This window comes from Aquarana catesbeiana, linkage group LG11, assembly GCF_042186555.1.
Source record: "Aquarana catesbeiana isolate 2022-GZ linkage group LG11, ASM4218655v1, whole genome shotgun sequence".
Lineage (NCBI taxonomy): Eukaryota > Metazoa > Chordata > Amphibia > Anura > Ranidae > Aquarana > Aquarana catesbeiana.
Window position 1 is genome coordinate 253,288,185 of NC_133334.1, and position 25,804 is coordinate 253,313,988.

At 44.2% G+C, this 25,804-nt stretch overlaps 1 protein-coding gene across 1 annotated transcript in view; it reads left to right on the plus strand.

Annotated features, from left to right (window-relative positions):
• Nucleotides 1-25,804, plus strand: part of HYDIN (HYDIN axonemal central pair apparatus protein) — a 128,897-nt gene that overhangs the window by 55,454 nt on the left and 47,639 nt on the right. Inside the window, exons 24-38 of the mRNA XM_073605646.1 lie at nucleotides 1,358-1,448; nucleotides 1,924-1,992; nucleotides 2,207-2,416; nucleotides 2,496-2,630; nucleotides 3,968-4,145; nucleotides 6,741-6,829; nucleotides 8,024-8,142; nucleotides 17,100-17,236; nucleotides 18,237-18,364; nucleotides 18,450-18,641; nucleotides 18,947-19,096; nucleotides 19,668-19,907; nucleotides 19,981-20,143; nucleotides 21,255-21,425; nucleotides 23,853-24,023. Of these exons, the coding sequence (XP_073461747.1) occupies nucleotides 1,358-1,448; nucleotides 1,924-1,992; nucleotides 2,207-2,416; nucleotides 2,496-2,630; nucleotides 3,968-4,145; nucleotides 6,741-6,829; nucleotides 8,024-8,142; nucleotides 17,100-17,236; nucleotides 18,237-18,364; nucleotides 18,450-18,641; nucleotides 18,947-19,096; nucleotides 19,668-19,907; nucleotides 19,981-20,143; nucleotides 21,255-21,425; nucleotides 23,853-24,023 (2,243 nt within the window). The remainder of the gene's footprint in view (nucleotides 1-1,357; nucleotides 1,449-1,923; nucleotides 1,993-2,206; nucleotides 2,417-2,495; nucleotides 2,631-3,967; nucleotides 4,146-6,740; nucleotides 6,830-8,023; nucleotides 8,143-17,099; nucleotides 17,237-18,236; nucleotides 18,365-18,449; nucleotides 18,642-18,946; nucleotides 19,097-19,667; nucleotides 19,908-19,980; nucleotides 20,144-21,254; nucleotides 21,426-23,852; nucleotides 24,024-25,804) is intronic.

A 25,804-nucleotide genomic window follows, 5' to 3' on the forward strand; every position in this document is an offset into this window, starting at 1 on the left:
TGTTGTCGGAAATTCCGATCGTGTGTGGGCTCCATCAGACTTTTTTCCGTCAGAATTTCCGACACACAAAGTTTGAGAGCAGACTATAAAATTTTCCGACAACAAAATCCGATCGGTTAAATTCCGATCGTGTGTACACAAATCCGACGTACAAAGTGCCACACATGCTCAGAATAAATTAAGAGACGAAAGCTATTGGCTACTGCCCCGTTTATAGTCCCGGCGTACGTGTTTTACGTCACCGAGTTCAGAACGATCGGATTTTCTGACAACTTTGTGCGACCGTGTGTATGCAAGACAAGTTTGAGCCAACATCCGTTGGAAAAAATCCATGGATTTTGTTGTCTGAATGTCCGATCAATGTCCAATCGTGTGTACAGGGCAATAGTCTCATCCAGAGATGTTGATAAACAGTGTAGACTTATGGTTTTGTTATATAATTATATCTCGTGCAATAGAGATTTACAGTTTAGCATCTGTAATGTTGAGGATATGGTAGAGATTATGATTACCTCAAGCTAGTCTTAGATTAGATTGAAGGGGAAGGTAATGTAGGGTGGGACATGTGTGAGGGGGAAAGGGGTTGAAGGAATGGAACACATGAGAGAGAAAGTGGGGTTAAGGGAAATCTCAGCCTGGTCACAGCACCCAACCAAGGAGGGTTGATATGGGTGCCCTTTTAGGGGGGATGGTAGGAGAGTGTCAAGTTGGCAGGAGCCCATCAGGTTATATGTAGGTGATGTCTTCATTGTTCCCAGTAAGGGAAGACCAGCCATGCAAGTTTGGTACATTGGAAAGCTATCGCCCCATGGTGACGAGACATAGCCCTGTATAGTAGAGGTTTATGGCTGTTCATCCATCACATTTGGTGGTAGGGGAGAGCAGGTTGGAGGTCATGATACACTCAGTCATGTATCTTTTGGATGTGATGAAAAGGATGGGTCTGGTGGGTGTCATGCTCTGCTTCATATCACCAACACATTCATGCAAAGTATGTGATCTGACTGTCCTGCACTTCCTCCAGAGTCTGAGAACACACTGGGCTAAACCTAAAGAAGAAGAAAAGTCTTGGTTCAGAAATACCAGTTCATGACCAGTTATGTCTCATCTTAGATGCTGAGTGCTACATGTCTATCATGTCCTCATCATCATACAGATCTGACATAGGCATAGGCACACACATAGCATCAGTTGTTTGTCTTTTATCTTCACAGTATATATTCTTTTCTGTAGAATACCTATCAGTCTATATTATAGAAGGCACTTTTCTCCCGCTGGCTGTCTGCTACCTGTTGTACCTATATACACAGAACTCATCGCAATGTGACATTTAATATGCTTGTGGTTTTATTCACAGGTCAGATAGTCCACATGTTCCCAGAGCAGTGGACACTGCAACCGACTGTCCTAACCAGGACCATCTACTGGGGTCCCATCTAGAGACAGAGGTAATGTGACCACTTTTCAGACTCTCAGATACTGGTGGTGTGCCTGAAACATCCAATCAAGTATTAGGTTTTTATCTTATAACCTGCACAAGAATCTGATTGGTTGCTATGGATAGTCTTTCCTTCATACATAATTACCTTTCTTCCTCCTCCACTTGTGGTGCCAACACAAAGCCCAATCATAGGAAGCCTCTGAGGACCATACAGGGGTAACCTAAGGTTCTATGGTGAACACTTCTGATCATGATAACATACAAAGATTTTCTACTGTATATGTGATCAATTGCTGATCATTCCATTTTTTATATACTTTTCCCATGTATGGTTCATAGGACAGGCTGGCGAGGAGATGTTGATGGCAGGGAGGGGCAGAGGGGAGGCTTTCTAAGAACCATCCATGAAATTAGGGTTAGGGTTACCCATGAGCGATCTATGTGTACAGAATATCCCTGAGCTGAATTTTTTGTAATCACAGAAATTCTTGCTGAATGAAGCAGATGGTAACTCATCAGCAGAAGACCGAGTCCTGACCGGAGTGGAGGAGGTAAGCTGCAATCACAGGTTACATGTTCAGATTACGGTTCTCTAACACACCAAGCCACTTGTGCTTGCATATTAATGGGTTAGAGCCCTGTGTGTAAATTCAATGTCATTACACAGAACGGGGGTTAGGTGGAAAACAGTCTACAGATAATTGCTGGATGTCCAGTGAGCTTTATTTCATGGTCGTGTCCATTAATTGTCATTTGCTCTTTCAGGTCTTTGATATCTTGCCACAGTTTGGAACCCTCCAGCCCCGGGAGAGCCAGGTCTTCTCTTTTACATTTTATGGACACTCTGATATCAGTGCTCAGGCCCGAGCACGCTGTAAAGTGTATGGTGGCCCGGTGTATGAGGTGACCCTGCATGGTGAGGCCTCACTTGTCAGATACACCCTGAGTACCAATGACATTGACTGTGGAGTGCAGGTAACCAGCAATACTACTGTGATATGTATTTCTGTCTTTCACAGGAGCACTGATAGTAATCCCTCTGTTTATTCTACAGATGTTTGACCAGGTAGCTGAAGTGGACATTGTCCTTAGGAACACCGGGAGGGTCACTTTTCCTTTCACTGTGCTGACCCAAAGCCCAGAGAGCCTGTACCCACTTCCTGGAGAGCCATTTATAGAGCCGCTAAGTGTGAGTACCCAGCACTAGGGGTGTCCTCCCCTTCCTGTCTGCACAATGTGAGTGCCCTTCCCCTTCTCCCTGCTCTGTGTGAGTTCTCCCACTTTCTCCCCGTGCAGTGTGAGTTCCCTTCCCCTCCTCCCTATCCAGTGTGAATGCCCCCCTTACTTGCTGCCCATTATGAGTGTCTCTCCTTCCTTCCTGCACAGTGTGAGTGCACCCACTGCTCCTTGTCCAGTGTGAGTACCCCCTTACTTCCTGTGCAGTGGGAGTACACCCTCTTTTCCCTGTCCAGCATGAGTGCCCTCTCCTTACTTACTGCGCAGTGTGAGATCACCCTCTCCTCCCTGCCCAATATGAATGCCCCCTTACTTCCTGTACGGTGTGAGTGCCCCTTTACTTCCTGCCTGTCCAGTGTGAATGCCCCATTCTTTACTGCTCAGGGTGAGTGTGCTTCCCACCTCTCCACCTAGAGTGAGTGCCCTCTTACTTCTTGCCCATTGTGAGTACCCTCTTCTTCCTCCCTGCAGTGTGAGTGCACCCTCTCCTCCCTGCCCAGTGTAAATGCCTGCTTACTTCCTGTCCAGTGTGAATGCCCCCCCCTTTCCCCCTTGCCGAGTGAGAGTGCCCTTTTCTTCCTTCCTGCCCAGTGTGAGTGCCCTTCCCTTCTTCTCTGTACTGTATGAGTGCCCCCATTCCTTCCTGCCCAGTGTGAGTGCCCTTCCCTTCTTCTCTTTACTGTATGAGTGCCCCCATTCCTTCCTGCCCACTGTGAGTGTCCTTCCCTTCCTCCCTGTCCAGTGTGAATGCCCCCCCTTTCCTTCCTGCCCAGTGTGAGTGTCCTTCCCTTCCTCCCTGTCCAGTTTGGGTGCCCTCTCCTTCCTCCCTGTCCAGTGTGAGTGCCCTCTGCTTGCTCTCTGTGACCCTCTCCTTCCTGTCTGCCCTCCCCAGAGTGGTATTTTGGGAAGTAGAGCAGCAAAGACATGATATAAAACAAGAAGTTATTCTGTGTAACGTTATATAACATCTCATCTTTGTGTTTCTCTGACATTCACTCCCAACTCCAGAGGAAAACACTGCCATCTAGTGTCAGGGTGATGTGCTATGAAACCTGCAATGATAGTGTACAGTGCACTCTCCGTGCACGTATTCTGGGGTTTGTAAGATAGTAGGTGAACATAAACCTTAGATCTTAGGAAGTGGAGTTATATTGGTCCGATCTTTCATAACTCCCCCACTGTGTCCTCTCCAAATCTCATATTATTTTCATTAATTTACTGTTACACGCCCCTACATTTCTGGCATTGTGTGAGCTCATATAATAATTTATTGTATACCTTCAATTTCAGGGTAACATTCCTGCTGGAGGAGAAGAGATCCTGAAGGTTTATTATTTACCTGGAGTACCTGAATACTTCCAGAAGGTCATCCAGCTACAGGTGGCCCATCTGGAGCCCGAAAGCATCACCCTGCGAGGAGAAGGAGTGTTCCCCCGAATCTCTCTGGACCTCCCTCGGGACATTACTGGTACAGACACAAGACACTGCCGGAGCAAGAGAACTGCAATCTAATGCCCACCCCACCATTTATAATACCTGCCCCCCAACATCTACATTCTTGCCCCTCACCATCTCTAATAACCGATCCCTCATCATTTCTAATACCTGCCACCACCTTCTCTAAGGCTTTTCCTCCACCATCTATATTTCTGCTCCCCTATAACCTCTAATACCTACTCTCCACCATCTATATTCTTGCTACTTGCCATTTCTAATACCTGTCCCTCCTCCATCATCTCTAATACCTGCCCCCACCACATCTATATTCCTGCCCCCCATTATCTCTAATACCTGCCCTCACCATCTATATTTCTGCCCCCTCCAACCATCTCTAATTCCTGTCCCCATCTATATTATTATTATTATTCAGGATTTATATAGCGACAACAGTTTGTGCAATGCTTTACAATGTAGAAGTAGGACAGTACATTTACAATACAGTTCAATACAGAAGGGACAGGAGGGCCCTGCTCATTAAGCTTATAATCTAAAAGGAGGGGGAGGTGGTACAAAAGGTAATAGCTGATCTGATGGAAGTGGCTTAGGTACAGTTCTTAGGTGGAGATGGGGTAGACTTCCCTGAATAAGTGAACAGGGATCACCTAAAGGCAGCTAGGGTAGGGGCTGACCGGAAATACTGGGGCAGGGAGTTCTAGAGGATGGGAGAGGCTCTGGAGAAGTCCTGGAGGCGAGCATGGGAGGAGGTAACAAGGGAGCTAGAGAGCAGGAAGTCTTGGGAGGAGCGAAGGGAATGATTCGGGTGATACCTGCAGATGAGGTTGGTGATGTAGCTGGGGGGCGATTTTGTGGATGGCCTTGTATGTTGTGGTTAATATTTTGAATTTTATACAGTGGGTTAGTGGAAGCCAGTGAAGGGATTCACAGAGAGGAGCAGCAGTCACGGATCGGTTAGTAAGGTGTATTAGTCTACCAGCGGCATTTATAATGGACTGAAGGTGGGATAGCCTGTGGAAGGGTAGGCCACTGAGGAGGGAGTTGCAGTAGTCGAGGTGGGAAATAACCAAGGAGTGAATAAGTTGTTTTGTGGTGTCGTTAGTCAGGAAGGGGCGAATTCTGGAAATGTTGCGAAGGTTAAGGCGACAAGATTTAGACAGTGTTTGGATGTGGGGGCTGAAGTAGAGGTCATTGTCTAGGATTACACCTAGAACCCTGGCATGTGTGGAGGGACCAATGGTTGTGCCGTTGATCTTGATGGTAACGTAATGTGGAGGGGATCAGGGAGGAAGAAATATTACAAGTTTTAGAAAAATTGAGTTTGAGGAAATAATGCGACATCCATACTGAAAGGTCGTTCAGTAAGTTTGTGATACGTGAGGAGGTAAGTTGAGGCGTGGAGAGATCTGGGTGTCGTTGGTGTAGAGGTGATATTGGAAGCCATGGGAGGTTATCAACTGGCCCAGGGAAGAGGTATAGAGAGAGAATAGGAGGGGCCCAAAGACAGAGCTTTGGGGTACCCCAACATGAAGAGGAGTGGAGAAGATGGTGTTGTATGTGACACTGTAAGTGCACAGAGATAGGTAGTAGGTAGAAGGAGAACCATGAAATTGCAGAATCACTGGCCTAGGGAGTGGAGTTTGTTGAGGAGGAGAGGGTGGTCAAATATTTCTGCCTCCTCCAACCATCTCCAATTCCTGCCCCCCCCCCCATCTATATTCATGCCCCCACCATATCTTGCTGCCCTCCTTCCCCCACTATTTATATTCCTGACCCCACCATCTCTAATTCCAGCTCCTTACCATCTATAATTACTATCCCCTTAATATCTACACCCCCCCCCCCCCGAACCAAATGTATATTCCTGCCCCCACTGTCGCTAATTTCTGTTTCTCTCCTATAAATCAAGTAACCTTGCCATCTAAAATTTTACCCACCACCATCCATAGTCCCGCCACCTGCCATCTGTAATAGACATCCCTCCCTCAACTAACTATATTCCTGTCCCCTTCTCATCTATAATTACTGTACCCCATCATCTATATTCCTGCCTGCTTATCATTTCGAATTCTTGTCCCCCCCCCACCATCTATACTCCTGTCCACCTCTACATCTATGTTCTTGCCACTAACCATCTATATTCCTAATGCCCTGTACACACGACCGGTTTTGCCGTCGGAATAAACTCTGAAGGTTTTTCCGATGGAATTCCGAAGAAATTCCACTCAAGCTGACTTGCATACACATAGTCACACCAAATTCCGACCGTCAAGAGCGCGGTGACATACAACACGTACGACGGGACAACACGTACGACGTCTCGTACTTGCTTCAGAGCATGCGTCATTTTTGGCACGTCGGAAACAGCATCGAGACGAGCGGTTTTCCCGATAGGAATTTGTTCTGTCAGAAAAATATAGAACATGTTCTCTATCTAAGTCCGTCTGAATTGTTGATGTAAAAAGTCCGATGGGGCATACACACGGTCGAAATATACGATGAAAAGCTCCCATCGGACTTTTTCTGTCGGAAATTCCGACCGTGTGTATGGGGCTTGACACTTTACCATCTATAATCCTCATCTGTAATCTGCTTTCACTCTTCACAGGAAATGGGAGATTTGAATCCTACCTGAGAATGGCGGAGGAGAAGATCCAAGGAGAGCAGTGTTTGGATCTCAAGGAATGTGACCCCTCTGTAAGATCACCTACTGCTCTGTTATCATCCTTTGTCTGCACTGTGTATACTTAATATTATTGCCATGATGAGGACTTGTACAATTCCTTAGCCAAATGCAGCTTCCCGACCACCATTGCTGCAATTCCCAGCTGTCACAATGACACTCAGGCTTTCCTTTGTATCTCAGGAGGTGCTGTAATAATAAATCTGTTTCAGGGAATTATGATAAAGAAAAACTTCAGTGTTAATGCTATAGATAGACTGCAGCATAATTTTGCTGATGTTTGATTGCCCGGAGTTCCACTTTAAATCTGACCTCCAGCCTCCCCTTCTGTCTTGCACAGTTGTATAGTCTCCTCTCCTGTACTGAAATGTCTTACTCTGATTTCACTGCACACTGTGAGCTTCTCACAATGTGCATTAGAAGCTGCACCAAGTCAGACAGAGCCCACTTAATTTCCTGGCTGGAGGACATTCAGCATCATCTAGGCTTTCCTCCCCAGCCTGACTGTCCCTGGCCCGCCCTTTCATTGATTGTATTTAAGTTATTTTAATCATGGAGGCTCAGCATCACACATGGGTGTTACCTAGGGTAGTGTGCATGCAATTGCAGCCTCCTCCTAACTGACAACCACCCATCAAGACATTGTGATATTTGCATAGCTCCTTCCAATAGCCAGCCCGCTGCTTTTATCAGGACTGAAGGCTCTTAAGAAAGGTACTGAGGCAGGTGAATGTGATGTTTTCAGGAAACTATGTACAGCACCCACATCCTCCCACCAGCCATGATCTGCCTGCATTGTGTAGAGAAGCACATAAGCCCAGTGATGACATCACTGGCATGAAAATGTTAAGCTTTACATGTTATAACTGACTGAGTTGACCTATAGCAAAAAAACGTACATTTGCTGTTGTAGAACTACTCGTCCCATGAGGCATTGTAAAAGTCTGACATTCACAGACATGACTAGGCATGATGGGAATTGTAGTTCCTGAACAACTGGAGGGCCATAGTTTGGAGACCCCTGTCATAAGGGATGGGGACACACAGTATTACACAGACACTCTGCTGCCCTGTTATCATCTGTTTATTCTCTGATGATAAAGACATCTTATATTTTTAGAATACAGACAGGCACTCCACTGTGTTCTATCAGCTGCTTACAGTGTGTGTATAAACACTCTATAATCTATGATTGTCACACCTCACAGATGGATACCTTGGTACTGATGGAGTTGGAGCGTTTGCTCATAAAGAAACATGCAAGTGAGCAGATAGAGGCGGGGCCAACGGGACTGACCAACCAGAAAGATCGCCGACGTCTGCTGAAGTGAGCAATTATTATGTCCCATCTTCCAATAAAATGTATCCACATTAGGGGTGTATAAAACTTTCATTGTACTAATGTCAGAAGCATTTGTGCAAATTTAATGAAATATCACATATTTTTTTCTAAGAGATCACATATTTTTTTCTAAGAGATGAATGCCAGCATTATCAGCTCCATCAAGTGGCCAAAATGCAGTATCATGCTCAGTATTTAAACAGTAATCAAAATAGTGCATTACAGTTAGGGTTGTCCCGATACCACTTTTTTACGACCGAGTACAAGTACCGAAACTTTTTTTTCAAGTACTCGCCGATACCGATTACTGATACTTTTTTTTAAAGTCATGTGACAGTTTGACTGATGGGCACTGATAGGTGGCACTGACTGATGGGGACTGATAGGTGGCACTGATAGGTGGCTGGTACTGATAGGTGGCACTGATAGATGGCACTGATAGACGGCACTTATGGGCACTGATAGGTGGCACTGATAGATGGCACTTATCGACAATGATAGGTGGCACTGATAGACGGCACTTATGGGCACTGATATGTGGCACTGACAAGTGGCTGGCACTGATAGATGGCACTTATGGGCACTGACAGGTGGCTGGCACTGATGGCTGGCACTGAAATGCAGCAATAAATGACATGAGGAAAGGATTTATTTTTGAAATGCTGTGCTGTGACGCCCATCGTTGTATACCCTGCCACAGTAAGCAGCAGCAGACATCTTGTTACACCTAGCTCGAACTATATGGGCTGGGTGTAACAAGATGTCTGCTGCCGGCTTACTGCAGCTGAGTGCAGGGTGTACCAAGAAGGGCGTCGGGATGTTCAGCTGCCGACGGCTCTCTCTGTTGTCTCTCTCTCTGATTTCTCTTTCTCTCTGATCACTCTCTCTCCTATATCTCTCTCTCCCTGATCTCTCTCTCTGTAGATTTGTACCTGGTTTTCCAGAGGAGATTGAAAAGTGAAAGTAAACGCAGCTTCAATCTCTGTCACAGCGAGGTACAGGGCAGCAGAAGACACGCCCCCTTCACACACACCCCCTTGTAATCATTAGTAGGCTGACTCCACCCGCTGACTCCATCCGCCCTCTCCGTCCACCCGCTGACTCCGCCCACCCTCTACGTCCACACGCTGACTTTGCCCGCCGACCAGGTATCGGATAAGGCATCAGCAGCATTTGTGCGAGTACAAGTAGGCGCACAAATGCTCGGTATCTGTACCAATACTAGTATCGGTATTGGGACAACCCTAATTACAGTCCATTCATATTCCACTGAATTCAATACATAAATTAATTCTGTGGTAAAATGCTTGTGCTCTATGGACAATATTCCAGTGCTTGACTGCAACTGTGCTCAAGCTGCCCCACATAGATGTACACTCTCCGCATTGTATGACCACCTATCTCTAGTACGATCAGCTGTGCTTTTAGAGGGATATTCCCCTTGATGGTGTTAATGCATATTGGACCCCACAATCTTGTTTCCTCAGATGGGAAATAAGGGAGGACATAAAGAGGAAGGACTCATAGTGTAAAACTGTCAATGTAACATTTATTTAGCAGAAAGGATAAAAAGTTTACACTTACATGTTGTGGTGCACATTAACCCGACGCTCAGTGTGTACAGCTCAAGTATTTGGTGGGTTCCTGATGAGGACCCATTGATCCCGAAGAAGACTCGTTGATTGGCCAAAACGCGTTGAGGCTTGATCGCGTCATCAGGATACACACTTCCGCATATGTCACCTCTGGGCACTGGCCCAAGTTGCATTGCAATACAAACATTGGATGCCGGCCGGGAAACAGCCAAGTACTTGAGCTGTGCACGCCGGGTGCCAGGTTAATGGGCACAATGACGTGAGTGTAAACTTTTTATCCTTTCTGCTAAATAAAGTTTACATTGACGGTTTTACACTATGAGTCCTCCCTTATTGCTTACCATCTGAGGAAAAAAGATTGCGGGGTCCCATATGCATTAACACCATTAAGGGGAATGTCCCCCTAAAAGCGCAGCTGACCACACTAGAGATAGGTGGGTCATACAATGCGGTGAGTGTACATATATGTGGGGCACTTTCAGCACAGCTGGAGTCAAGCACTGGATAATTGTCCATAGAGCACAAGCACTTTACCATGGGATTGATTTACAGTAGGGAAAATAATTATTTGATTCCCTGCAGATTTAGTAAGTTTACCCAATTACAAAGAAATGAAGGGTCTATCATTTTTCTCATAGGTGTGTTTTAAATGATAGAGACAGAATATCAACCAAAAATACAGAAAAAACACATAAAACAAATGTTATAAATTGAGTTGCTGTTCAGTGATTAAAATAAATATTTGATCCCCAAGCAAAACATGACTTAGCACTTGGTGGAGAAACCCTTTTTGGCAAGTACAGAGGTAAGATGTTTCTTGTAGTTGGTGACCAGGTTTGCACACGTCTCAGGAGGGATTTTGGTCCACTCTTCTTTAGAGATCTTGTGTAAATCCTTAAGGTTTCTTGGCTGTCACTTGGCAACTCAAAGTTTAAGCTCCCTTCATAAACTTTCTATAGGATTAAGGTCTGGAGACTGGGTAGGCTACTCCATGACCTAATGTGCTTCTTCTTGAGCCACTCCTTTGTTGCCTTTCCGGTATGTTTTGGGTCATTGTCATGCTGGAAGACCCATCCACGATCCATCTTCAGTGTTCTGGCTGAGGGAAGAGGTTCTCATCCAAGATTTTACCATACATAGCCCTGTCCATTGGCCCCTCAATGCGACAAAGTCGGTCTGTACCTTTAGCAGAGAAACAGCCCCAAAGCATAATGTTTCCACCTCAGTACTTGACTGTAGGGATGGTGTTCTTAGGGTCATAGTCAGCATTTTTCTTCCTCTAAACACAGCGAGTCGAGTTAATGCCAAAGAGCTTAATTTTGGTCTCATCTGACCACAGCACTTTCTCTAAATCCTTCTCTGAATAATTTAGATGTTCATTGGCAACCTTCAGATGGGCCTGTACATGTGCCTTCTTGAGGAGGGGGACCTTGTGGGTGCTGCAGGATTTTAATCCATGGCGGTGTATTGTGTTACCAATGGTTTGTTTGGTGACTGTGGTCCCAACTGCCTTGAGATCATTCACAAGCTCCTCCTATGTAGTTCTGGGCTGATCCCTCACTTTTCTCATGATCATCCTCACCCCATGAGGCAAAATCTTGCATGAAGCTCCAGACAGAGGGCGATTGATGGTTATTTTTTATTTCTTCCATTTGCGAATCGATCCACCAGTTGTCTCCTTCTCACCAAGCTTCTTGCTGATGGTCTTGTAGCCCATTCCAGCCTTGTGCGGGTCTACAATCTTGTCCCTGACGTCCTTTGACAGCTCTTTGGTCTTGCCCATGATGGTGAGGTTTGAATGGAAGAAAGAGATTTTGTGGACCAGGTGTCTTTTATACATGTAAAACATTTTCTTAAATTGACAGGACTAATCTGTGTACCACATGAGCACCTACTGTAGCCAGTCTGTGGGAGCCAGAATTATTGTTGGTTGATAGGGGATCAAATACTTATTTTACTCACTGAACTGCAACTCAATTTATAACATTTGTATCATGTGTTTTTTCTGGATTTTTGGTTGATATTCTGTCTCTTTTATTTAAAATACACCTATGATAAAAATTATAGACCCTTAATTTCCTTGTAAGTTGGCAAACATATAAAATCTTCAGGGGATCAAATAATTATTCTCACTACTGTATTTATTGAATTCAGCGGAATATGAATGGACTGTGATGCACTATTTTGACTCTTTTGCTTACTGTTTATTTTAAATACTGAGTGCATTGCATTTTTTTCTGCATTCATTAATCTATATTGCTAATTGTGTACAATCACACTGCAGCTAGTATTATTCCCTAATTTGCACAACATTTTTTCACATTTTTTTTCCTTGTTATTCAAAATGCGGTATTGTTTTCTAAAATAATGAGAAAACCATACTGCATTTTGGCCACTAGATGGAGGTAACGATACAGGCCACTTCAGTCAACATGTATGAATGCTTCTGGCAATCGTGTAGCAAAATCTTTATAAATAGGCCTCAAAGTGTCTATTTACACAGATCAACAGTAAAATGTTAAAATGTATAGTAATGAGGGATTCTTGAATACCAACATGAAATAATGTAGATGTTTTTGTTACAAGCAGAAAGAAAGTGACATATATTGCAGGAGGATTGTGATGGCTAAATGGCAGAAATTTAACCCTGATAAATGTAAATGTATTTTCACTAACAGTAATCTGTAGTATTACTCAGTGCCACAAAAGCAAACAATATTTTGGGATGTATAACAATGAAGACAATAACACAGCATGTTGTTCTTGTATTATCCCTGTATAATCGCTTACACCATACTGTAGAAAGGACATAGAACAGTGATGGCGAACTTTGGCACCCCAGATGTTTTGGAACTACATTTCCCATGATGCTCATGCACTCTGCAGTGTAATGGAGCATCATGGGAAATGTAGTTCCAAAACATCTGGGGTGCCAAAGTTCGCCATCACTGACATAGAAAATCTGGACAGGGGAACAAAGTGGCAAATAAAAAAATAGGAGGTCCCACAGTAAAAGGTTAGGAAAATGGTTTATTATTCTAGAAACAGGTCACTTTAGGGCTCAGATAACAATACGAATATATACAGTGGATATAAAAAGTCTACACACCCCTGTTAAAAAGTCAGGTTTCCGTGATGTAAAGAAATGAGGCAAAGATAAATCATTTCAGAACTTTTTCAACCTTTAAAGTGATTGTAAAATCTCGTGTTTTTTTCCTATAAAAATAACAAACATGTCATACTTACCTGCTCTGTTGCAGTGGATTTGCGCAGAGCAGCTCAGATCCTCCTCTTCTCAGGTCCCTCTTCTGTGATCCTGGCCCCTCCCTCCTGTTCAGTGCCCCCACAGCAAGCAGCTTGCTATGGGGGCACCCAAGCTGAGTCACAGCTCCTTGTGTCCATTCAGACACAGAGCCCCGACGTGGCCCCGACGTGGCCCCGCCCTCTCTCTCCCCTATTTGGTTAGCTGACTTTGATTGACAGCAGTGGGAGCCAATGGTGCCTCTGCTGTGTTTCAGCAAATCAGGAAGGAGAATCTCAGACGGCTAAGGCACTCGTGGACATCGCTGGACAGAGAGGGACCCCAGATAAGTGTTAGGGGGCTGAGGGGGGCTGCTGCACATAGAAGGCCTTTTATCTTAAAGCGAAGTTCCGCCCAAAAAGTGGAACTTCCAATGATTTGTCTCCCCCCCCCCCTCCAGTGGCACATTTGGCACCCTTTCGGGGGGGGGAAGCAGATACCTGTCATTGAAAGGTGTCCTGTCCACACTTCCAGGAGTCTACAACGCGGCGAATTACATCATAGCTCAGCACCCTCCCCCTCCTTCCCCTGCCGGCAGGCTAGTAATAGGGCGCAGCGGTGCCTCACGCATGCACAGTAGGGAACCGGCGTGAAGCCATAATGCTACACTGCCGGGCTCCCTTACCCGCAATGGCGGCGGCATGCACCCAACAGCTGATGGAAACATTAGCTACGGTGCCGACATCACTGGACTCCAGGACAGGTAAGTGTCCTATTATTAAAAGTCAGTAGCTGCAGTATGTGTAGCTGCTGGCTTTTAATTTTTGCAGGGGTGGGCGGACCACCTCTTTAATGCATAGAATGCATTAAGATAAAAAAACTTCTGCCTTTACAACCCCCTTAATGCGAGCTATAAACTGTATAACTCAGTTGAACAACAAACTGAAATCTTTTAGGTGGAGGGAAATAAAAATAAAAAACTAAAATAATATGGTTGCATAAGTGTGCACACCCTTACACTAATACTTTGTTGAAGCACCTTTTGATTTTATTACAGCACTCAGTCTTTTTGGGTATGAGTCTATTAGCATGGCAAATCTTGACTTAATTTTAATTTTGACAATATTTGCCCACTCTTCTTTGCAAAAACACTCCAAATCTGTCAGATTGCGAGGGCATCTCCTGGGCACAGCTCTCTTCAGATCACCCCACAGATTTTCAATAGGATTTAGGTCTGGGCTCTGGCTGGGCCATTTCAAAACTTTAATCTTCTTCTGGTGAAGCCATTCCTTTGTTGATTTGGATGTATGCTTTGGGTATTTGTCATGCTGAAAGATGAAGTTCTTCTTCATGTTCAGCTTTCTAGCAGAAGCCTGAAAGTTTTGTACCAATATTGACTGGTATTTGGAACTGTTCATAATTCCCTTTATCTTGACTAAGGCCCCTGTTCCAGCTGAAGAAAAACAGCCCCAAAGCATGATGCTGCCACCATCATGCTTCACGGTGGGTATGGTGTTCTTTTGGTGATGTGCAGTGTTGGTTTTGCCCCAAACATATCTTTTGGAATTATGGCCAAAAAGTTCAACCTTGGTTTCATCAGACCATAACACATTTTCCCACATGCTTTTGGGAGACTTCAGATGTGTTTTTGCAAAATTTAGCTGGGCTTGGATGTTTTTCTTCATAAGAAAAGGCTTCCGTCTTTCCACTCTACCCCATAGCCAGAGACTATACAGACACCTATTCGTATAGCCTGGACAGAACATGACAACATTGGATGCTCAGCACAGATCACAATAGCAAGGCTTCTATTGATACAAATCTCCCATCTGTACATCATATGAGGTGCAGGCATTATGATCTATGTCCTGGACAGGTGATGACAGTACCATGGCCATGCCAGGCTTCCATTCATAGTAATGTCTTAGTCCTTACAGTGTTTTGCTGTGTCCTGGCCAATAGATGACAGTTCTATGTGCTAATCACAGATCATGCCCAGCTCCCATTGACAGTGATGATCCATCCATCCATAGCCCCCATGCAGTGCCCCCCTTCACCCCACCTTCCCTTGTGTAAAGATCCGATAATACCATGCCGCTCCGTGTACATAAACGCCCTCCTCCCCAGTGTCCTCCCGCCCCATAGGTGTCGGGCTCCGCTCACTCTCCCCTTCAGGTGATGTGCTCGGACCTGCACAGATCTCTGCGCACTGTTGATATACATGCAGCCTGGCGGCCCCAGCCCACCGGTGCCTGGCCTGTTCCTGCATCTGGCAGAGAGGAGGAGGACTACAGTAGGCAGGGCAGGGACTCAAGTCAGTAGTGGCAAGCGTGTGAGCTTCTGCACTGGTGTGGAAGTCAGTGGCTGAAGTTAACAGCAACCGGCCGGGGCTGTACTTCACCGGCTGTCAGTGTGCTGAGCTGGGTACAGGTGCGAGCCCCCCCTCTCCTGGTGCCCTCAGGCCTTGGCTGCCTTATGCTGGCGCCGGCCCTGCATGTACCACACAGCCAGTACTTGCCAGGTATTCCTGCAGCTCCATTAATGTTGCTGTAGGCCTCTTGGCAGCCTCCCTGACCAGTTTTCTACTTGTCTTTTCATACTCTTTGGAGGGATGTCCAGTTCTTGGTGATGTCACTGTTGTGCCATATTTCTCCACTTGATGATGACTCTTCACTGTGGTCTATGGTATATCTAATGCCTTGGAAATTCTTTTGTACTCTTCTCCTGACTGATACCTTTTAACAATGAGGTCACTCTGATGCTTTTGGAAGCTCTCTGCGGACCATGGCTTTTGCTTTAGGATGTGACTAAGAAAATGTCAGGAAAGACTTACTAGAGCAGCTGAACTTTATTTGGGGTTAATCAGAGGCACTTTAAATGATAACAGGTGTGATTGCTTAATGTGATTGCTTAATTCTGAACACAGCTACATCCTCAGTTATAAGAGGGTGTGCACACTTATGCAACCACGTTAAGCAGGCCATACATGGTCGAATTTCGAACAAATTTTCTTTTCAAAATCAGAAAGTTTGTTTTTTTTGTGATCCGATGGTGCCACCATTGATTTTCGAAATTTGGCCGATCAAGCCTTCAATTTCACCTCATGTTGCTACAGAAAAGAATTTTCGTGGCTGGGAATCTTTTTTTCTCTCCGTAAATTTTCTTTTCTTATTACATTTCTCGCACGATTCACCCATCATAGAAAATTGTTCGTTTTTCTAAAAAATTCCAACATGTCCTCAAATTTGATTGCCGCACGAAAATCGGCCATTGCTGCAGCCCACTAATGGTGCGAAATTCATACGAAAATTCTTTGATACAATTTTCGAAAGAAAATTCTTTCAAAATTCAAACCATATATGGCCAGCATTATTTTAGTTTTTTAGTTTTACTCCCCTTCTTTAAAAAATTTCAGTTTGATGTTTAACTGAGTTGTACAGTTTATACAGTTTATAGGTCTGAAGGTTCTGAAATTATTTATCTTTGTCTCATTTTTTTACATTGCAGAAACCTGACATTTTAACAGGGGTGTGTAGACTTTTTATATCCACTGTAGATCCAAGGTCAAATATAGGATCAGTATGGGAAGGGTTTTTTTTACAGTAAGAGCAGTTAAGCTGTGAAGTGGTCTACAGTATGACACTAATAGCATAAGCAAAAAAGGAACATGACAAAAGACTGGATGCTTTTTTTTCATATAATCATATCCAGAATTATAACTGATAAAGACTGGGTATTTTGATCCAGGGACTTGATCAGACCAGCTTTGTTGGGTCAGGAAGGAGTTTGTCTCTCCCTGGGAGGTAATATTGTCTGTTGTTACCCCTGGAGGGGTTCTCTGGACCTTGAGTGCTGGATTGTGTGATTTGTCTGTTTTCAATTCATTGTGTAGCTGTATATCTCTGAATCACATGACCTCATTAATGACAAGACCTCATTAAAGCGTCCATCACAGAATTGATCTTGATGTTGGTAAGAAACCAGTTAGGAGGGTGGACATTTGAACTCCATTACCACAAGGATAGTTTTTCTTCAGGCATTTTTCCCGAACAAAGCTTTTTATTATGTATGTCTATATCATAAAATATCTCTATTTGGTAATTCAGGGCAGATCTTCCAGAATACCTCCTGGATTTTGGGTACGTCATCCTCGGAGAGGTCCGTTCACACATCATTAAAATATCCAACACAGGACATTTCCCTGTGTCCTTCCAGGCAGACAAACGTGGGCTCCCGGGCACAGGTAACATGCTATCAGGCTTATTCTAGGGAAGACTGTCTGTGTGGAGACTTCCAAATCTGTTTCTTGTCTGTGAAGAGACTTCATAGTGTGTGTCTTGTCTGTGCGGAGACTTCATAGTGTGTGTCTTGTCTGTGCGGAGACTTCATAATGTGTGTCTTGTCTGTGCGGGGACTTCATAATGTGTGTCTTGTCTGTGCGGAGACTTCATAGTGTGTGTCTTGTCTGTGCGGAGACTTCATAGTGTGTGTCTTGTCTGTGCAAAGACTTCATAGTGTGTGTCTTGTCTGTGCGGAGACTTCATAGTGTGTGCCTTGTCTGTGCGGAGACTTCATAGTGTGTGTCTTGTCTGTGCGGAGACTTCATAGTGTGTGTCTTGTCTGTGCGGAGACTTCATAGTGTGTGCCTTGTCTGTGCGGAGACTTCATAATGTGTGTCTTGTCTGTGCGTAGACTTCATAGTGTGTGTCTTGTCTGTGCGGAGACTTCATAGTGTGTGTCTTGTCTGTGCGGAGACTTCATAATGTGTGTCTTGTCTGTGCGGAGACTTCATAGTGTGTGTCTTGTCTGTGCGGAGACTTCATAATGTGTGTCTTGTCTGTGCGGAGACTTCATAATGTGTGTCTTGTCTGTGCGGAGACTTCATAGTGTGTGTCTTGTCTGTGCGGAGACTTCATAGTGTGTGTCTTGTCTGTGCAAAGACTTCATAGTGTGTGTCTTGTCTGTGCGGAAACTTCATAGTGTGTGCCTTGTCTGTGCGGAGACTTCATAATGTGTGTCTTGTCTGTGCGTAGACTTCATAGTGTGTGTCTTGTCTGTGCGGAGACTTCATAGTGTGTGTCTTGTCTGTGCAGAGACTTAATGATCTGTCTTCTGTGTGTGATTTCCTAATCTGTGTCTTCTCCATGTGGAGACTTCATGGTCTGTTTCTTGTCTGTGCAGAGACTGTATAGTTTGTGTCCTGTCTGTGCAGAGATTTTACAGTCTGTGTCTTGTCTGCTCAGGCTTCTCTGTAGAGCTGGACCGTGTCAAGAATCTGCCAAACTGGCACACAGAAACCTTCCAAGTGAAGTTTGATCCTCAATCAGCCGGCACCAGATTGGGACCTATAGATGTTCTGATGCCAATTCAGGTGACCTTGAGTCTGTCATTGTTCATGTGTTATATGTAACTGTCATTTCCATCCTCCTACTGACCCTTGACGTGTCTCCTGGCAGGTGTTTGGGGGCCCCAGGTTCCTAATACGTCTCCGGGCTTCTGTGACGATGCCATCATTGTGTGTATCAGATGAAAGGGTGGAGTTCAGTGCCATACAGTGCGGTCAGTGTCAGATCAGGTCTATCCAGCTACACAACCAGCTCCCTGTGCCGTGCGAGTGGACTGCTGTAAACCAGGAGACCAACATCAAGGTATTAACATCTTCTGCAAGGCCAACACATCTGATAAGCTGCCGTTTCATGGTTAACGAGGTGCAGCTAAGTCAGTAGAAAATCCATTTATTTAAAAATTCTAGACAGGATGTCAGCTGTGTGTAGGATAATATCTTCCCCCCACTGTGCCGACTGTAATTTAGTTGTCTTTACTTCTGATGAAATCTTAGTGTTTTACGTCCATTTATGTTACTGACATTAATGTAACTTGTAATCAGTGTTTTATGGCCCTGTAAGTTGTCCTACAGTCACATGTTTTATATGTGCTGCATTGTGTATTTCAGGTAGACAAGCACATCCCCATGCATCTCCGCAAGAAACTGCGCCAGGAAGTCAAACCCAAAGCACCCATTTTTGAGGTGATGCCGCCACATGACGTGCTGCTCCCTGGGCAAAAGAAGAACATTGAGATCAAGTTTCAGCCTCAGGAGGAGGTAAAGTACTGGAGGTCTCTGACTAGACTAGCTTGTTACCTGTATTATGATGGGGGTCGAGGTATGTGACAATAATGAGGTCTGACAAAACCTAAAATGTGTGGAGTGAATGGGAATTTGTACTGAACACCATGCCATCTTCAATTTCTTCAAAAGTCGCAAGTCTGTAGCAAACACAGTCAGCTAGAAATCTGTCTGTTCTAGGCATTATTATAAGGTGACACATTTGATAGAGCACAGCCCAGCTTAACACACCTTTAACAAAAAGCAGAGTTATCATAAAACCCCACTAGCTGAGGTCTCTAAAGACCCCTGATTAGTCCTGTTTTAAATACCTTCTGTACATAGTCTGGCAAGAGCAGATTAAAGCAATACACATCCTGAGTTTGTTTTGTTTTTTTTCTACCAGAACCAAACTTTCTTTGTTCATAATTACTGCTATAATGGAACTACCTTCATAAAGGAATGTATAGGAAGATATCAATCAGGCAGACACCAAACGCACCTATAATACAGAGTATGTGGCAGTCTATGTGCTTATTGTTGTTTTCCTCTTCTCCTGGTGAGGTAGAAGCTGTACAGCCAGAGGCTGGTCCTGCAGGTGGCACAGAGCAGTCAGAGAGTCATGCTCTTGGTCCAGGGTAATGGTCTGGAGCCCCGGGTGGAATTTACACCCTCTGTACTGCAGCTGGGCCCTGTCTTACCGTTCAGCCCTGGGGACGATTTGGAGGTTGTGGTGAGAAATCCCTGCGCATTTCCTGTCGAGTTTTACTCTGTGGAGATGGACAAGCAGTACCTGGAAGAGGAGAAGGTACAGGATCTTCAAACTGTCCTGTTTATATGCTAATTAGACTTTCCAGGCTCTAATGTCTAATTCCTTTTAGATCCTGAGAATGTTAAAGGGTTATGATGCCCAGAACACCCTGTTGCTTCCACCCCGATTGGCTGGAGAGAAATTACCACCTGAAATTCTGGAATTCTATGAGGAAAAAAGACAACATCTGGAAGACCAAGAGGAGGAGCATAGGAGGCAGCAAGCTGAGCATGGTGAGAGGTGATCCTGCCCTTAGAGCCCACTTGTGGTATAAAAGCCATTACCATGTGCTTCAAAAAAATAACATGACTTTGTTTTCTAATGAAGCCATGTGATCACCATATGAGCACTGAAACCTGATGCTGTGGAGTTGATTTGGAGTTGGCAAATAGACTGTGCACTCTGCAAGTACAGTTGCTCTAGAGCTTAGTTAATGAGGTAAAGGTTCATTTTGCAAAGAATACCCAATCACCTGCAAGTAAATAAAAAAACAGCACTTTTGCTTGCACATGATTGGATGATGGAAGTCAGCAGAACTTCTGCTCATTTTTACTAAACTCATTTGTCATTTTACTATTACTCATCTGAGGACACTGTAATCTGTAATCATGGAATTGTAATCTGACCGTGGAGCTCATTCTTGTTTAACACGATTACTCTTGGCACCAAGCACAATTTAATAGTACGCTGTTCATCATGGATAAGGCTCAATGCACACTAACGTTTTTTTTAAGCTCCTAAAAGCTGTTATTAGCATTTTTCAGCTCCTAGACACTAAATAGGGTTATCCTATGTGTCCATGTACATTTCGTTATTAGCGTTTTTTGAGCTTCAGCGTCTAGGAGCAGAAAGAAAATTGTTTTTGTAGAGTTTCTTGGAGCGTTTTTTCCAGCAGAAACGCTCCTAAATGCTGCTAGACGCTCCTAAATGCTACTTGCATACAACCAGCCTGTCGGATTTTACATTATTGCTGCTAGCAGTAATCACTGTGTTCGCCCGGCAGAGATGGCACACCCCCCAGTCCCCCCAAACCCCCCCTACCTGCCGGTAGAACACAATGATTCTGCCAGAGAGATTCCCCTATCAACACTGTCTGTGTTGATGGGGGAATCAAGTTATTTTCTTTCCTGCAACCCCCCGGTTGCAGGAAAGGAAGTCACTCCATCTTTGGCCGGCCTTAGACTAATTTTCAGCTTTAGTGTCATAACTGTTGTCTCCAAGATGTCATCTACTCCTGTTGTCAAATGTTTGGTGATGCTGGTACTTTTCTCTACTGCGTTCTCTTTTTTTAGTTTTTTTGCCTTGGTTTTCCAAAAAAAAGAGAAATTTTATCTTTGCTTTTAGGGTCCATGCAAGATACAGAGGACAAGCAGACATTAGACATTGGTGATAAACAGGACCTTCAAGTACCCCAGCGTGTCCCTTCTACCACTAGTTATGGAGAGAGCCATTCCTCACATGCTGAAGTCAAAGCTGATGATGCTGAGGAGGATTCTGAGAAGAAGGCTGCATTAGGTAAACAGGGAATAGGGAGGGAGGGGCTTCATACTCCGTATTGGCAGCTGGACGTACCTGGGGGCATTCTACAAGAGCTCACTACCACAGAAACCTGACAGGGACCATAGGTGAACAGGAATTTTGTGGGTAGGGGCCTTTGGTAAGCAGAAGCCTCGGTTGAGTAGGATTTCTGTAGAGAGAGTTCTCAGGTAAGTAGGGGACAAGAATAGAGGGGCCTCAAGTGACGAGGAGAGAGGAGGAGAAGGATATTGCATAAGCAGAGGGCTGACAGAGGGTCCTCAGGTGAACAGAAGACAGGAAGGGAGGAGACTGTTTAGCAGAAACTGTGTAGGGAGTGGTGTCAGGTAAACAGAAGACAGGGAGGGATGTAGGAGTTTGGTAGGTAGGGGCATAGGTGAGAATGAGACAGGAAGAAAGGGGTCTCAGGTGAGTAGGAACTTGGTAGGAAGTGGCCTCAGGTGAGTGGGGGACAGGAAAAAAGGTGTATAAGGTTAGTAGGATTTCAGTATGGAGGTGAACTGGAGAGAGAGTGGCCTCTGGATAGGAGCTTTAGAGAAAGGGGTGTTAAGTGAGCAGGAGATGGGAGGTGAGAGATGTAATAAGTGAGGGGGAGAGGCCTTAGATGACATTTCATACATGGTTATATGTTAGTAATGTAGTGTTTTAGTGTGATGGTTGAACACTGTATGACATTTTTTTGGCCACACCCTCTTTACCCCACAGAAGGTGGGAATATATAGTGCATCCGGGAAGTATTCACAGCGCTTTACTTTTTCCACATTTTGTTATGTTACAGCCTTATTCCAAAATGGATTAAATTCATTATTTTCATTAAAATTCTACAAACAATACCCCATAATGACAATGTAAAAGAAGTTTGATTAAAATCTTTTCAAATTAAAAAAAAGAAAAAATCACATGTACATAAGTATTCACAGCCTTTTCCACTACATTCAAAATTGAGCTCAGGTCCATCCTGTTTCCACTGATCATTCTTGAGATGTTTCTACAACTTTATTGGAGTCCACCTATGGTAAATTCAGTAGATTGGACATGATTTGGAAAGGCACACACCTGTCTATATAAGCTTTCACAGTTAACAGTTTATGTCAGAGCACAAACCAAACCATGAAGTCCAAGGAATTGTCTGTAGACCTCCAAGACAGGATTGTATGGAAGCACAGATCTGGGAAGGGGTACAGAAAAATTTCTGCTACATTGAAGGTCCCAATGAGCACAGTGGCCTCCGTTATCCATAAATAGAAGAAGTTTGGAACCACCAGGACTCTTCCTAGAACTGGCCGCCCGGCCAAACTGAGCGATCGAGGGAGAAGGGCCTTAGTCAGGGAGATGACCTAGAATCCGATGGTCACTCTGACAAACCTCCAGCGTTTCTCTCTGGAGAGAGGAGAACCTTCCAGAAGAACAATCATCTCTGCAGCACTAAACCAATCAGGTCTGTATAATAGAGTGAAAACGAGGGGGAAAGAGGGTTGGGACTTTAAACGAGGCAGTGAGTGAGTAGGGTCAACTGCCTCCACTCCTCAGTAAAAAGCCCACCTAGAGTTTGCTAAAAGGCACCTGAAGGACTCTCAGACTAGACTATGATAAACAAAATTCTCTGGTCTGATGAAACAAAGAATGAACTCTTTGGTCTGAATGGCAAGCGTCATGTCTGGAGAAAACCAGGTACCACTCATAGTGGTGGCGGCATCATGCTGTGTGGATGTTTTTCAGCGGTAGAAACTGGGAGATTAGTCAGGATCGAGGGAAAGATGAATGTAGCAATGTACAGAGGACATCCTTGGTGAAAACCTGCTCCAGAGCGCTCTGGATCTCAGACTGGGGCAAAGGTTTTTCTTGAGTGGCCCAGCCGGAGCCCAGACTTGAACCTGATTAACAATCTCAGGAGAGATCTGAAAATGGCTGTGCACCAACCCTCCCCATCCAACCTGATGGAGCTTGAGAGGTCCTGCAAAAAAGAATGGGAGAAACTGCTCAAAAATAGGTGTGCCAAGCTTGTAGCATTATACTCATAAAGACTTGAGGCTGTAATTGGTGCCAAAGGTGCTTCAACAAAGTATTGAGCAAAGGCTGTGAATACTTATGTACATGGGATTTTTTAATTTTTAAAATTTTTAATAACTTTGAAAAGATTTCAAACCAACTTCTTTCATGTTGTCATTATGAGGTATTGTTTGTAGAATTTTGAGGAAAATAATGAATTTAATCCATTTTGGAAGAAGGCTGTAACATAAATGTGGAAAAAAAATGTGGACAAAATGTGGAAAAAGTGAAGCGATGTGAATACTTTCCCAGATGCACTGGCTCCATTTAGATTATCTTTAAGGAATCACTTTTAATTTGATTGAATTGATCAACCATTCAAAAACAGTAGACATGACCATTTGTATTCTGATTCAGGTGATACATTTTCTGCCACTGATGGGACCAGGAAAGCTGTGGGAGAGTTGGAGCTCAGTCCCGTGTCCCAGGCTGTGGCTCGCTATATGGGTATTGACACCAGTAGCGAGGGGCAAGCAGCAAGGAACCGCCGCGGCATCGCCATTATTGTACATGGAGCACCGCTTACTGGTAAGTATCACATGGCTCCCTGTACAGATTGGGAGATGGGTAATAGAGAGGAATGATAAGTGCAGGGTGTAGGAAAGTGCTTGTACTGGTCCTAAACAAAGATTCATCTCTATCATTCCACTGCTACCATGTGTCAATTTAATAAGAGTACAGAACTGAATGAATGCTATAATGGTGGATGAGCCTCGGGACAGCCCAACGTGTCAAACAGTATCTAGGACATCAGCCATCAGGGTAGCTGGGTTGTCTGTAGCTTTAAAGGGGAAACTGCAGTATCCTCAGTACACATTTCAAATCACATTGTATCATTTGAAAGCAGCTTTTCATGTGACTGTCATCATTTCACATGCTTGCTATTCCATATAGTTAGGATTGTATTATATATTATACATTACATGGGGTAGTCCGGCTAGAGAGGAGAGGAGTGTTTTTCAGTACTCTCTGGACCGCAAAGTCCTTTTAAAGGACCCATATTTTTGTAGGCTCTGAATTTTGGCCCTTAAAATGTGTTTGAAAACCTAACATTTCATATTCCTGATATGTGGCTGCTCTACCATGTACTTGTATGAAAAAGTATCCTGTTCTCTTTGTATTGCTTCCTTTGTGTGAAATCCCTGGTGTTCCTGCCAGTCTTTCTGCTTTCCTATCGAAGGCTGGCCACACTAGGCATGAGATCATATCGTGATCAGTTCTCTAGCTGTGCTGGGAACTCAGCCTGCTCTCCTCCAATGATCAGACTTGTTGTGTCATGCCCTACCCCCCTGCACAGCCATTCGTTGGGAAGCTCAGTGTATTGCTGTTTCTCACCCCTTCCCCCCATAGCTTTTATGCAGCTGAAAACAGAGGATATGTTATCATTTATAAAAAGGGAAAAAAAGGTATTTCTAATATTTTTTTTAATATATGTATACACAAATGTTTTGCCTTTCATATTTATTTTAAATTGAATGCGTTGTTTTACAAGGTGATTGCTTACAATCACTTTAACCCAGTTGTCTCAGAGTCTAGAAAAAGAAGAGGAAACAATCAGCATCTGACTGTGAAAGAGTGAGCTGGACACCTGTGTGAACAGGTTTGCATTGAGTAGAAACTGTTCAGGTAGAGCAAGACTTTTAAGGTGCACAAACAATGAACACTATTAAAAATTTACAAAACCATTTAATTAAAATCGATTAATAAAATCAGTAATCATTTTATGGTCTTGTTTAACATTGATTGGTTCAGTCAACATGTATAAAGCTACAGATGTTGCTTAATCAAACCGATAATCACAGTGTAGTATATCATTCAACAGTGGTTGGCTCAATCGATATTCAATAAAGCTTGCAGATATTATTATACAGGATTTATATAGCGCCAACAGTTTACGCAGCGCTTTACAATATAAAAAGGAGACAATACAGTTATAATACAATAAAATACAAGAGGATTAAGAGGGCCCTGCTCAGAAGAGCTTACAATCTAATAGGGTGGGGCAGGTGGTACAAAAGGTTGTAACTGTGGGGAATGAGCTGATGGAAGTGGTAGAAGATTAGTTGGAGATGTGCTTGGCTTTCCTGAAGAGATGAGTTTTCAGGGATCGCCTGAAGGTAGCAAGAGTAGGGGATAGCCGGACCGGTGGAGTTCCAGAGGATGGGAGAGACTCTGGAGAAATCTTGGAGATGAGCACTGGAGGAGGAGACGAGAGAGCTTGAGAAGAGCGGAGAGGATGGTTTGGGTGATATTTGGAGGCAAGATTGGTGATGTAGCTCGGGGCAGATTTGTGAATGGCTTTGTATGTT